Raw genomic sequence first — 13353 nt, forward strand, 5'->3', positions numbered from 1 at the left:
TGATTGATTATATGCCTCTTGTCATTGTGGTTTGAAAGCCCGGTGCACACAGAAGGACTGAGCTATAAGACTCTATTGATATTCTTCACTCTCACAAGATGTCTCAGATTGGTGATCTGGCTAAGTTCCCGATACCTTCACAACACAAAAGGGTCTCCCCGTGTCTGTGACCTCACCTGTGCTCTAGTCCAACGCCATCTCATTGACACAACCTGCAAATTCCAAAGTGAATTCCCACACTGGCACGGTGGCGCAGTGGTAGTGTTGCTGCCTTACAGAGCCTTCAGCGGCAGAGACCCGGGTTCGATCCCGACTACGGATGCTGTCTGTGCAGAGTTTGTACGTTCTCCCCGTGACATCGTGGGTTTTCTCCGAGATCTTCGGCTTCCTCCCACACTCCAAAGACCTACAGGTTTGTAGGCTAATTGGTTTGGTGCAAATGTAAATTGTCCCTAGCGTGTGTAGGATAGTGTCAATGTGCGGGGATCGCTGGTCGGCATGGACTCGGTGGGCCGAAGATCATGTTTCCGCGCTGGATCTCCAAAGTAAACTAAACACAAGGAATTGTGGACGACATTCAGCCGATTGAATCTGTGATGATGATGTAGGAAGGAACTGAAGATGGACACAAGAAGCTGGAGTAACTCAGCGGGACAGGCTGTATCTCTGGAGAGAAGGAATGGGTGACGTTTCAGGTTGAGACCTTTCTTCAGTCTTCAGTCTGAAGAAGGGTCTCGACCCAAAATGTCTCCCAATCCTTCTCTCCAGAGATGCTGCTTGTCCCGGGGAATCTGTGCTGCTTCTTTGTCGAGCAATTCTGTCAGCTCCATTAAAGGCGCTGCTCTTTCCCGGTAACTATGCCCATTATTTTCACTGGAGTTGTGATTGTTGACAGACGCAGCATGGAAACAGGCACTACAACCCACCGAATCTGCATTAACCTGTGCGCACTTGGTCTATGTTATCCCACTTTCACATTCACTCCCTGCACACTGGGGCCAATTTGCAGAGGCCAATTCACCTACAAACCCACACGTCTTTGGGATGCGAGAGGAAACCGGGAGAACGTGCAAACTCCACACAAATAACATCGGAGGTGAGGATTGAACTCCGGTCTCCGGGGCTGAGGCAGCACCTCTACAGCTGTGCCACCCCAAAGTGACGATCCATCTCCCGTTTGAAAACTCTAATGATTTCTGTTTCCACCAGCCCGAGAGGCAATGATTTCCTATTCATTAGCTGGGCGCCTACCTCGTATGGTGTGAGCAGCGGTTTGGAAAAAGCTTGTCCCCAGTCGATGGAGAGTCTTGGACAGGCAACCTGGACCCACCTGGAGGAAGCACACAAATCCACATCGATGAACAACTTGTCAGCAGAACAGTGATACATTCAAACAGCAAACAACAACTTTCATTCAAAGAGTACCTTTGACACAATTAAACATTCCAACATGATAGAAGTATATAAAATTATTCGTGGCGTAGATAGGGTAGACAGAAGCGTTTCCCCAGGGTGGAATTATCAAAGACTAGAGGGCATGGCTTTAAAGTGAGAGGGGCAAAGTTTAAAGAAAATGTGCAGAGCAGGCTTTTTTTACACAGAGGGTGGTTGGTGCCAAGACCTCTGAACGCCACCTGTAATTTACCAATTTCCCATCCTTTGGGAACCTACTTGTAGCTATTGACATCTACCTGGCACTGCCCCAACATGGCACCTTATCCTGGAATGCGCTCCCAGGTGCGATGGTGGACTCGGATACGATGGTGGCATTTAGGAGGCTTTTAGAGAGGGACATGGATGTGCTGTGAATGGAGGGATTTGGATCACGTGCAGGTTAATCTTGGCATCATGTTCTATATGGACATGTGGGGCAAAGGGCCTGTTCCTGTGCTGTGCTATGTCCTATGATCTAACAAAAGAACAAATCGGCCTTTAATCACTTTAAGAAATTAACTCCAATAACACTCTGCATTTTTGTGGGAGTTTCAATGTTGCAAAATGTCCCAAGATGTTCGGGTTTTTTAATAAACTAAAATTGACTCTGAGGAGGCGTAAGGATTGGTATCCAAACTTTTGATCCTGGAGGCAGGGTGGGTGGAATTTGTTGAGAGAGGAGACAGATTAGTTGAAGGGAAGATTCCAGAGTTTGGGCCTTGGCAGCTGAAGGCATGGTCACCCCTGGTGGGTGAATTGTGGGGGTATCTGGTGAAGCCGGCACGAGAGGAGGGCAGGGTCTTGGGAATGTTTGGGACTGGAGGGGGGGGGGGGGGGGCTGGTGGAAAGAATGTGGTTGACAGTCACTGTACCTCAACCCAGTACAAACTCCTTTTAGTCGGAGGGTGATGAATCCGTGGAATTCATTGCCACAGAAGGCTGTTGAGGCCAAGTCAATGGATATTTTTAAGGCCAAGATTGATAGATTCTTGATTAGTACGGGTGTCAGGGGTTATGGGGAGAAGGCAGGAGAATGGGGTTCGGAGGGAGAGATAGATTAGCCATGATTGAATGATGGAATAGACTTGATGGGCCGAATGGCCTAATTCTGCTCCTATCACTTATGACCTTATGAACATATCGCTCCATTCCTTACCTCCTGAACCTGCGTGTGCACTTTCAAGTAATTGGAACGTATGAAATGTTTCATGATAAAACAGCAGAATGGAAAAGCAGAAAACGTTATTTCTTACTGAGATGCAGTATCGTACACTGGGAACACAGGCTTTGGCTGGCCTCGTTTGACTAAACTTGTTCTACAATTGACCTCGATGGACTGAGTTGTCAAGTCGTGCACGCTCAGAGCTTAGAGATGCAGCGTGGAAGCAAGTTCTTTGGCTCACTGAGTCCACGCCGACCATCGATCACTGGTACACTAGTACACATCCCACTAGTGTGTTATCCCACTTTCGCATCTTACACACTAGGGGCAAGTTACAGATGCCAATTAACCCACAAACTTGCATGTGTTTGCCGAGTTTGTATGTTCTGCCTGTGACCGTATGGGTCGTGTGGGAGGAACCCGGTGCACCCGGAGAAAAGCCACACAGTCACATGGAGAACGTACAAACTCCGCAAAGGCAGCGCCCGCAGTCAGGATGGAACCTGGCTCTCTGGCACCGTGAGGCAGCAACTCTACCGCTGCACCACTGTGCTGCCCAGGGGCAGAGGCTACAAAGTTGTCCACCTGCCCCAGATGGGGGCAGAAGGCGATCGTGAAACAGGGAGTCGGGCTGCTGAAATGGTCACGAATCAACCATCTCCCTGCAGTCGCCGAATCTTTTCAGAGGCTAACTTAATGGTGCCGACTGTAATCAGGCAGTAAATCATTTTTAGCGCTACAACCTTGTGAGAAGGCAGCTCCTGAATATTTTATACTCACTGGCTGCAGAGCTGCTGGACATGGAGCAAGCACGCGATATCCCGCGTTTTCCCCCCCGAGGGCTGTGGCCTTTATCATCCAGAGTTGTGTTCTCTTGCTGTGGGTGGGTTAGCTGACGGTATTTACGGGAGCTGTTGGCACAGGTTGTTTGTGACGGGGTCACAGCCTAAGTCACGTGTTCTCCCTCGGGCACCGTCCGTCTCACGCGGCGCCCGTCCGTTTGTGAGACAATTCTTTGCCTTTTATACTTTGATTCTGCATACTCCCTCCCCTCCTTTGCCTCAAGGCCTGGCAGGGGCCGCGGTTCAACAACCGGCTGGCTGTTCCACGTGTCGTAGGTGTTAATCCACTGTTCGGGCATCGCAAGCAATCCCACACACACTTCAGCAAGGGGAAAATGATTGCCATCAGGATCCGGGACTTCCAGAAGGACCCCTCCAGACCTCTCCACCTCAAGCATGAAGAGCAGATAATTTAGCACAGGCCCGAGGCCTCTGGCTTATTGTGGGAACCTTTCACTTGGGGATATTAATGTCAGTAATTTCTTCATGTGGAAGCATCGCTGAAATGCACCACATCGTTCAGAGACCCTTGTGACCTCTTCCTGCCATGAGAGAATCAGGCATCCCCACCCCGTCTTAGTCCATATTCACTGAAGACACAGGAGGACATTCAGCCCATCAAGCTCATGCCAGCTCACAGAGCAATCTCATTCACCAACTAATTTTCTTTCTACCTTAGTTCTCTCTACTTTACCATCAACTCCACACATTCTACCACTCAACTTTAGACAGCCTCCAATTAATGTACCGGCCCAAGGGCATGGGAAGAAACTGGAGCACCCAGAGGAAACCCACGCGGTCACAGAAAGGAAGTACAAGTTCCACGTGGACGACTCCACCTGGGAAGCACACCAATACCTCTCGCTCCTCAGAAGTTGAAGGATATTTGGCATGTCTCTAACAGCCCTTATAGCTTCTAGAGACGCACTACAGAAAACATCCTATCGGGATGCGTCACAGCTCGGTATGGCAACTGCTCTCCCAAGACCGTGAGAAATTGCAGAGTTGTGGCCCAACATGCACACCAGCCTCCCCACCCCATCAACTCCCTTCATACTTCACGCTGCCTCGGGAGAGCAGCCAACAGGGTCAATCTTCTCCCCTCTCTCGTCGGGCAGAGGATACAGAAGCTTGAAAGCATGTACCACTGGACTCAATAACAGCGTATTCCCCACTGTCAGTAGGCAGATCAAAGTATATAACTGTCTGTCAGTACACATGGGCAATAATAAACCAATATCAGAGGGCCAGGATTGAACTCAAATCACTGGAGCTGAGAGGCAGCCGCTCTACCAGCTGTGCCAGGGAAACACTGCCCCAATTTCTATCTCTTGTGCATCCCCGGCCCCCTATTTTCCCATTCAGATACAGCCATGCCTTCAGCTAACCAGGACCTAGAATCACTGGCATTCGGTCCCTATGCCTTCCATGCCCTGTCCCCTCCTTTAAGATCCTCTGAAGACATGTCTTTGATTAAGCCTTCAGCAATCTGTTGAACAAACAGAGGCACAGAGGCACAAGGAACTGCAGATGCTGGAATCTTGGGCACAGCGTAAAAAGAGCTGGGGGGAACTCAGCATGTCAGGCAGCAGCTGGAGAGGGAATGCCCAGGCGACATTTCTGGTGCGACCTTTCTTCTGACTTAACGACGTAAGGGGGAGAAAGCTGGAAAAAAAGAGGCGGGACAGGACAAAGCCTGGCAACATCTAGGTGGATAGGCACAAAATGCTGGGGTAACTCAGCGGGTCAGGCAGCGTCTCTGGAGAAAAAGAATAGGTGAAGTTTCGGGTCCGAACCCTTCTTCGGTAACAGGTGGATGCAGGTGAGGGGGTGTTTGGCAGATGGGTGCTGTAAATGACAAAGGTTAGAAGTGAAAAGGAGATAAAAGAGTAACAGATTAGAGGAGGAGTGAACTGTAAAGTGAAAGGGTGGGATAAGGGCGGAAAGAGGGGATAATAGGGGAATGAGAGTGATAAGTGTATGATGGAGAAAGGAGGAGGGAGGGTGGGGGGTGGGTAGGAGATAGTGAGAGAAATGTGCTCTCACCAGGGTGGGGATTGAGTTGAGTTGAGTTTAGTTTATTGTCACGTGCACCGAGGTACAGTGAAAATCTTTTGTTGCGTGCGGTTCCGGTCAGCGGAAAGACAATACATGATTACAATGCGCATAAAGGAGAAGGGGAAATTGGAAAATAACAGGCCCAGTATCCGATTTTGTCTGGTTGAGGTCGAGAGAAGCACCTTGGCCGGTTAGACCATGTTAAGGGCACTACATAACCATATAACCACTAATCATTGTCACATCAGCCAGCTACAGGAGACAGGGCCGTTTTTACAGCATTATGGGCCCCCGGGCAAAGCAGTGTACTGGGGCCCCTACCGTTACTCTCCCCCACCCCCCTTTCCCTACCAGCCCCCCCCCTGTCGTGCCGGCGAAAAGCACTTACCGAAAAGCACTTAGCGATGGACTTAGGGTGCAACATTGTTGCGGAAAGCACTTACAGATCGCTGTGAGAAGCACTTAGTGACCGAAAATGTTGCGAAAAAAGCACTTATTGAACCTACATTTTTAAAGTAGTATTTATTTATTGCAAGTCACTTAACATACACAGATCAGCATGGGGCCCCTATGCTCGTGCGCCCCCGGGCAAGTGCCCATCAGGCCCATGCGTTAAGACGGCCCTGACAGGAGAGTGACCTTTCCCACAGTTTCAAGAAGAATTTGCCTGCCTTGTCTTCGACAATATGCCGAAGGAGCCCAGCCCAGCTGCTGTCAGGCGCAGAGCAGCTTGTTGCATTGTTTCCAGCCCAATCTATTGTCAGGTCACTCCTTGTTCCTTGCCTGGAAATTAGACCGCATCTATGCAGCGACACGGAACCCACCTGCTCCAGCTACCAAGGCCAGAACCATTCCACAGAGAAATGAGCAGGAGCAACACATTCCAGAATATAGAAACAAAGAACTGCAGGTGCTGGTTCATACACTAAAGGACACAACGTGCTGGAGTAACTCAGCAGGCCAGGCAGCATCGCTGGAGAACATGGGACAGGTGACGTTTCGGGTCGAGACAGAGTCTGAGTGTAATTGCAGAGCTCAAAGCTGATTTTAAACTGCCCCTCGGTCTGCCCATCCACACACTGCAAAGTATGGGCATGGGGTGGTTATTTTCATTGGAATGGCACACATTGGGCTCATGTAAAAATGTAGTCTGTAGAGTGAGTGAGAGAGTGAGTGGGTGAGTGAGTGAGTGAGTGGGTGAGAGAGTGAGTGGGTGAGTGAGTGAGTGGGTGAGTGAGTGTGTGGGTGAGAGAGTGAGTGGGTGAGAGAGTGAGTGGGTGAGTGAGTGAGTGAGAGAGTGAGTGGGTGAGTGAGTGGGTGAGTGAGAGAGTGAGTGGGTGAGAGAGTGAGTGGGTGAGTGAGTGTGTGAGTGAGTGAGTGTGAGTGAGAGTGAGAGAGTGAGTGGGTGAGTGAGTGTGTGAGTGAGTGAGTGTGAGTGAGTGAGAGAGTGAGAGAGTGAGTGGGTGAGTGAGTGAGTGAGAGAGTGAGTGGGTGAGTGAGTGAGTGGGTGAGTGAGAGAGTGAGTGGGTGAGAGAGTGAGTGGGTGAGTGAGTGTGTGAGTGAGTGAGTGAGAGAGTGAGAGAGTGAGTGGGTGAGTGAGTGTGTGAGTGAGTGAGTGTGAGTGAGTGAGAGAGTGAGAGAGTGAGTGGGTGAGTGAGTGAGAGAGTGAGTGAGTGAGTGAGTGTGTGGGTGAGAGAGTGAGTGGGTGAGTGTGTGAGTGAGTGAGTGAGTGGGTGAGTGAGTGGGTGAGTGGGTGAGTGAGTGAGTGAGTGGGTGAGTGAGTGAGTGAGTGAGAGAGTGTGTGAGTGAGAGAGTGAGTGGGTGAGTGAGTGAGAGAGAGAGGGAAAAGGAAAAGTGTCTTCATTCCCACCACTATCCTGTCTCACCTCTCTTGTCATCTCTTCAGTAACTTAATGTTTTCTGCTTTTCACCTTTCCCAGATCTTCTCTCCTTTTCATTCATCTCTCCCCCCCCCCAACCCTTACCCCACCTCTCCTCATCTTAAAGCAGAAAATGCTGCCGATGTTGGGAGCCAGTGGAGAGACAACGAGACGTAACATTTTGCTTTGATGACAGACAGAGAGAGACAGAGAGAGACAGTGATGAGAGGGTTAACTCCCAGCGCACGTTTGAAGGCTGACTTTGTCAGCGAGTTTTGGGGTGCGTTTTAACACAAATGATCACAATTCAAAGCCGAGAATGTGGCAGGCACGTTCAGGACAGCTCACTGCAACCGTGCACACGTCAGGTGTGTTAGCCTGTCTGACATCCAGGGGACTACAAACTCCCAGCACCAGGTTACTGCTGGTTAAAGTAGACACAAAACACAAAGTGCTGCCCACTACTCAGTGGGCCAGGCAGCATCTGCAGAGGGAATGAAGAGGCGGTTTCAGGTTGGAACCCTAAGCTGCCACCACCCTAGTCACCCTGCATCTTTTCCCTCCTTAGTACACACATCTCCCATCCTCGAATCCCCCTTCCTCCACCTCTCCTACACATGTCCCTCCCTCCAGCTTTACCTTTCACTCCTCCTCTTTTTTCTTCATCTGACACCTTGTTTTCTCCTTTTCACCTCTCGTCTTTGTCTGTGGAATTCTCTGCCACAGAAGGCAGTGGAGGCCAATTCACTGGGTGTTTTCAAGAGAGAGTTAGAGTTAACTCTTAGGGCTAAAGGAATCAAGGGATATGGGGAGAAAGCAGGAACGGGGTACTGATTTTAGATGATCAGCTATGATCATATTGAATGGTGGTGCTGGCTCGAAGGGCCGAATGGCCTACTCCTGCACCTATTTTTTTATGTTCTATGTTTCTATGTGTACTTTGAGCAGGTGGGTGGAGATAGTGGAGTAGAAACATAGAAAATAGGTGCAGGCATAGGCCATTTGCAACTCTCTGGGTGAAGAAGTTTTTCCTCATCTCAGTCCTACATGGCCGACCTCTTATTCTTAAACCGTGACCCCTGGTTCTGGACTCCCCCAACTTCGGGAATATTTTTCCTGCATCTAGCCTGTCCAATCCTTTGAGAATTTTTAATGTTTCTATAAGATCCCCTCTCATCCTCCGCTAAAACACCAGGAAAAAGCCAACAGCCTGGCTACTGGATTATGATCGATGTCAGGGCAGGGTATAACGTTAGTCAGGACTAGGTTACGACAGGCACTGGGCACTGGATCATGACAGATGGGAGACACAATGGTGCAGCGGTAGAGTTGCTGCCTCACAGCGCCAGAGACCCGGGTTCGATCCTGACCACAGGTGCAGTCTGTATGGAGTTTGTACGCTTTCCCCGTGACCTGTGTGGGTTTTCTCCGGGAGCTCCGGTTTCCTCCCACACTCCAAAGATGTACAGGTTTGTAGGTTAATTGGCTTGGTAAAAACGTAAATTGTCATTGGTGTGCGTAGGATAGTGTTGGTGTGCGGGGATAGTGGTTGGCGCGGAAACGGTGGGCCAAAGAGCCTGTTCCTGCTCGGTATCTCTAAACTAAATTAAATTAAACAATTGCTAAACAAGAGAAAGGCCGGCACTGGACACTGGATCATGATAGAAAGACCAAGACTACGCACTGGATCACAACAGAAAGCATGGCACTGGACACTGGATTATGATAGAAAGACCAGCACTGCACACTGGACCACAACAGAAAGCACAATACTGGATCGTGACATGTGGCCGTGCACTGGGTTGTGATAGACAGCCTGCACTGGCACTGGATAACACCAGAAAGCCCAACACTGGATTGCAACAGGCAGCCAAGCACTGGGTCACGATATGTGGCCCAGCTGTGACCCAGTGCTGGGCACTGGATTGTGACAGACAGCCTGCACTGGGCACTGGATCAGGACAGTTTGCCCCGTACCTGGATGTCTGACTTTGGCAGCTTCTCCAGACACCAGGTTGGAGCTCAGTTAGTCTGAAGAAGGGTCCCGACCCAAAACATCACTTGTCCATTCATTCCCTCCACAGATGCTGCCTGACTCGCTGAGTTACTCCAGCACTTTGTGCTTTGCACCAACTTGGGGCGGATTGCCTGAGAACCAAGTGGCACTCGACTACAAAGAGGGCAGGACTGAGATTTACACAAATCAATAAACACCACAAACATTTGGTTAATGTTCTTCTAACTCAGCACGGTTGGCTGCCAGTCGCTCCGATGTCTGTGGAATGTGAAACTAGCTGACAGTGGCAAATAGAGGTGTTGGAGCGTTCTGAAGTATCAGCGAGGGGGAGGGTTGGGTGCCTTCAGTGAATAGGCTGACAGCATATTGATTGAAACTCCGCTGTTAATTAACAGGAAACATGAGTTCGCTCTTCAGGTAACACAAAACAATTGACCAAAAAAAACTGCAAGTGCCACACTGTGATGACACAGAATCATGTTTGCCTTGTTCCTGTGTGATTTAACTACCATCCAGAGTAATCAAAACTGAAGTCCTGTTACACGCGACCTGCTACTGCCAAAAGAGCCTGTCTGCTTAGCTTGGTTAATACCGTCTTCGGCACTGAATGGATCAGCCCAGGGCTCAAGCCCACTGTGGATTTGAGGCAGTTGTTGAGGTTGACACCAGTGTAGCTTTGAAGTTATTTCAGCATTTTGCGTAAACACATAAAAGAAGGAACTTGAATTGACACTGAGCTCTTTCATAACTTATATTTTCCCCAAAAGTCAAGGTGTTTTACTATTGGGTGGCACGGTGGCGCAGCAGTAGAGTTGCTGCCTTACAGCGCCAGGGACCTGGGTTCGATCCTGACTACTGGTGCTGTCTGTGTTGAGCTTGTACGTTCTCCCCGTGAGATTTTCTGTGTGCTCCGGTTCCCTCCCACACCCCCAAAAACTTACAGGTTTGTAGGTTAATTGGCTTGGTAAAATTGTAAATTTTCGCTGGTCTGCACGAACTCAGAGGACCGAAAGCCTGTTTACGCACTGTATCTCTCAACTATCACTCAACCAAACTATTGTAAAATAAATAACATGGCATCCATTCCAGCACCTTTAAAAATGTAATAATGACCAAATAACCCGTGATAATTGTTGTGGGATAAACATTGATATATTTCCTCAGTTTTGTGCCTGAGTGTCAGCTGAGAATATGGCACTCTGGTCTCAGAAACAAAAGGTCGTGGTTATAAATCACAATCAAAGGCTTGAACATATAATCTGGGCTCAAACTCTCAGTTTATTCATGATGGAGTACCATATGTATCAGATCCATTGCAATTTGGTTGTGATATTATACAGCATATAATCCACCAACACTTTCCCGCCTCCAACAGGATCCCACTACTGGCCACATCTTCCCATCTTCATCCCTTTCTGCTTTCAGCAGAGACCGTTCCCTCTACAACTCCCTGCTCAACTCATTCCTTCCCACCCAAACCACCCCCTCCCCAGGTACTTTCCCCTGCAACCGCAGGAGATGCAACACCTGTCCCTTTACCTCCTCCCTCGACTCCATCCAAGGACTCTGACAGTCTTTTCAGGTGAGGCAGAGGTTCACTTGCACCTCATCTACTGTATCCGCTGTTCCAGCTGTCAACCTCTGTACATCGGCGAGACCAAGCGCAGGCTCGGCGATCGTTTTGCTGAACACCTCCGCTCAGTCCGCCTTAACCAACCTGATCTCCCGGTTGCTCAGCAGTTTAACTCCCCCTCCCATTCCCAATCTGACCTTTCTGTCCTGGTCCTCCTCCATTGTCAGAGTGAGGTCCAGCGCAAATTGGAGGAACAGCACCTCATATTTCGCTTGGGTAGCTTAGCCTCCAGCGGTATGAACATTGACTTCTCTAACTTCAAATACCCCTTGCTTTCCTCTCTCTCCAACCCCTCCTCTTTCCAAGTTCTCCCTCTAGTCTTACTGTCTCCAACTATCTCGCCCACTCCCCTGACATCGGTCTGAAGAAGGGTCTCCAACTGAAACGTCGCCCATTCCTTCTCTCCAGAGATACTGCCTGTCCCGCTGAGTTGCTCCAGCATTTTGTGTCTACCTTCGATTTAAACCAGCATCTGCAGTTCCTTCTTACACAATGCTTCAAAGTTAATGTTCTGGCTATAAAACAATGTTGGGATGCCGTGCACTCTTCAAGCTTTCGATTCCCCTCACCCCTGCATTCACCCAGACCCAAAACACCACCTGTCCATGTTCTCCAGAGATGCTGCTTGATCTGCATGAGTGACTCCAGTGTCTTTCTTTGGTAAACCACTATCTGCAGTTCCTTGCTTCCGCTATGTCAAAGCAGGCTTTTCATTGATTAGATTTTACACAGGAAACACGGTTATCATAAGAGCCCGTGTCCACAAAGTGGCCAGGGGAATAGGTGCAGTGAGTTAAGTGCCATGGCAGTCACCCGTCTATCTGTCTGGCATCCATCAGCGGAGCAGCTGTGTGGCACAGTGGCGCAGGTGGTAGAGCCACTACCTTACAGCGCCAGAGACCTGGGTTAGATCCCAACCTTGGGTGCTGTCTGTGTGGAGTTTGCACGTTCTCCCTGTGACCGCGTGGGTTTCCTCCGGGTGCTCCAGTTTCCTCCCACATCCCAACGAGGTAGGTTATTTGCTCTCTCTAAATTTCCCCTTCGTGTGCAGGGAGTGGATGATAAAGTTGCATAACATAGAACTAGTGTGAACGGGTGATCGACAGTAGGCATGGACTCGATGGGCCAAAAGGCCTGTTTCCGTGCTGTATCTTTATATCAATCTAGCTAATAATTTGCCAGTGCTTTCACCAGGGAAGAAGGAGATGTGGTTGAAACTAGCTGATGGATATTTCTTGATGGCGTTTGTCAGCCGCAACTAGTGAGTGGAGTGAAATCACTTTAATGTCAGGTGGAATTGCAGGAAAATATCGTCGCTGACATTAGTTGCCCATGAAGCATTTCTGCGTTTACTGGGGAATCACACAGGACAGGCGGAGAGCCACTTAGCCCACTGTGAATATCACAGGGCCTTACTGGAGCAAATCCAAACTAATCCCACCGGCCTTGTTCTCTGCCATTCGCCTGCTTTCAGGTGCATCCAATAACAGATATAATGTTTCTTTGCTTCCACTATTCTTCTCCAAAGACCCATTGCTTACTCTTGGGGATAGTTTTAAACTTTAGGTTCTCATCAGTTTGAAGATTGTGTGGGTGGAGTGAACGTAGTACAAGAACTGGTCCGTCGGCCCTCAATGTCTGTGCTGAAGATGGTACCAAGGTAAACACAACTCCTCTGCCTGCACCTGATCCATATCCCTCAATTCCCTGGATTGCCATCTGCCTATCTGAAAGACTTTTAAATGCCCCTATCTTGTCTGCCCCCACCACCACCCCCCTCCCCCCCCCCCCCCCTCCCCCCCAACCGTAAAACCTTACCCTCTAGTCTTTGACATTTCCACACTGGGCAAAAGATTCTGACTGTCTACCCTATTTGTGCCTCTCATAATTTCAAAATACGTCTATTGGGTTTCCCCTGAGCTCCCGAAGTTCCAGGGGAAACAACACAAGTCTGTCCAAACTCTCCTTACAGATAATACCCTCCAAACCAGGAAGCATTCTGAGGAACCTCTTCTGCACTCTCTCCAAAGCCTCTACATCCTTCCTGTAAAGGGGCGACCAGAACTGCACACAATGCGCAGAGTAAAATGAGGTAAAATTTGGGAAATATCAAATGGAACGTTAATTTAATGTTAGCAGAGACCTGGTGGATCAAACGGTCTGCTTCTGTGTTGCACAAGTCATAAGGTGATAAGGAATAGGAGTAGAATTAGGTCATTCGGCCAATCAAGTCTACTCCGCCATTCAATCATGGCTGATCTATCTCTCCCTCCTAACCCCATTCTCCTGCCTTCTACCCATAACCCCTGACACCCGTACTAATCAAG

At 49.2% G+C, this 13353-nt stretch overlaps 1 protein-coding gene across 1 annotated transcript in view; it reads right to left on the reverse strand.

Moving 5' to 3' along the window:
• Positions 1 to 13353, reverse strand: part of dph1 (diphthamide biosynthesis 1) — a gene marked incomplete at its 5' end in the record, with an annotated part of 649238 nt that overhangs the window by 26455 nt on the left and 609430 nt on the right. Inside the window, one exon of the mRNA XM_078422395.1 lies at positions 1252 to 1330. Within this exon, the coding sequence (XP_078278521.1) occupies positions 1252 to 1330 (79 nt within the window). The remainder of the gene's footprint in view (positions 1 to 1251; positions 1331 to 13353) is intronic.

This window comes from Rhinoraja longicauda, chromosome 26 (genome assembly GCF_053455715.1).
Source record: "Rhinoraja longicauda isolate Sanriku21f chromosome 26, sRhiLon1.1, whole genome shotgun sequence".
Taxonomy (NCBI): Eukaryota; Metazoa; Chordata; class Chondrichthyes; order Rajiformes; family Arhynchobatidae; genus Rhinoraja; species Rhinoraja longicauda.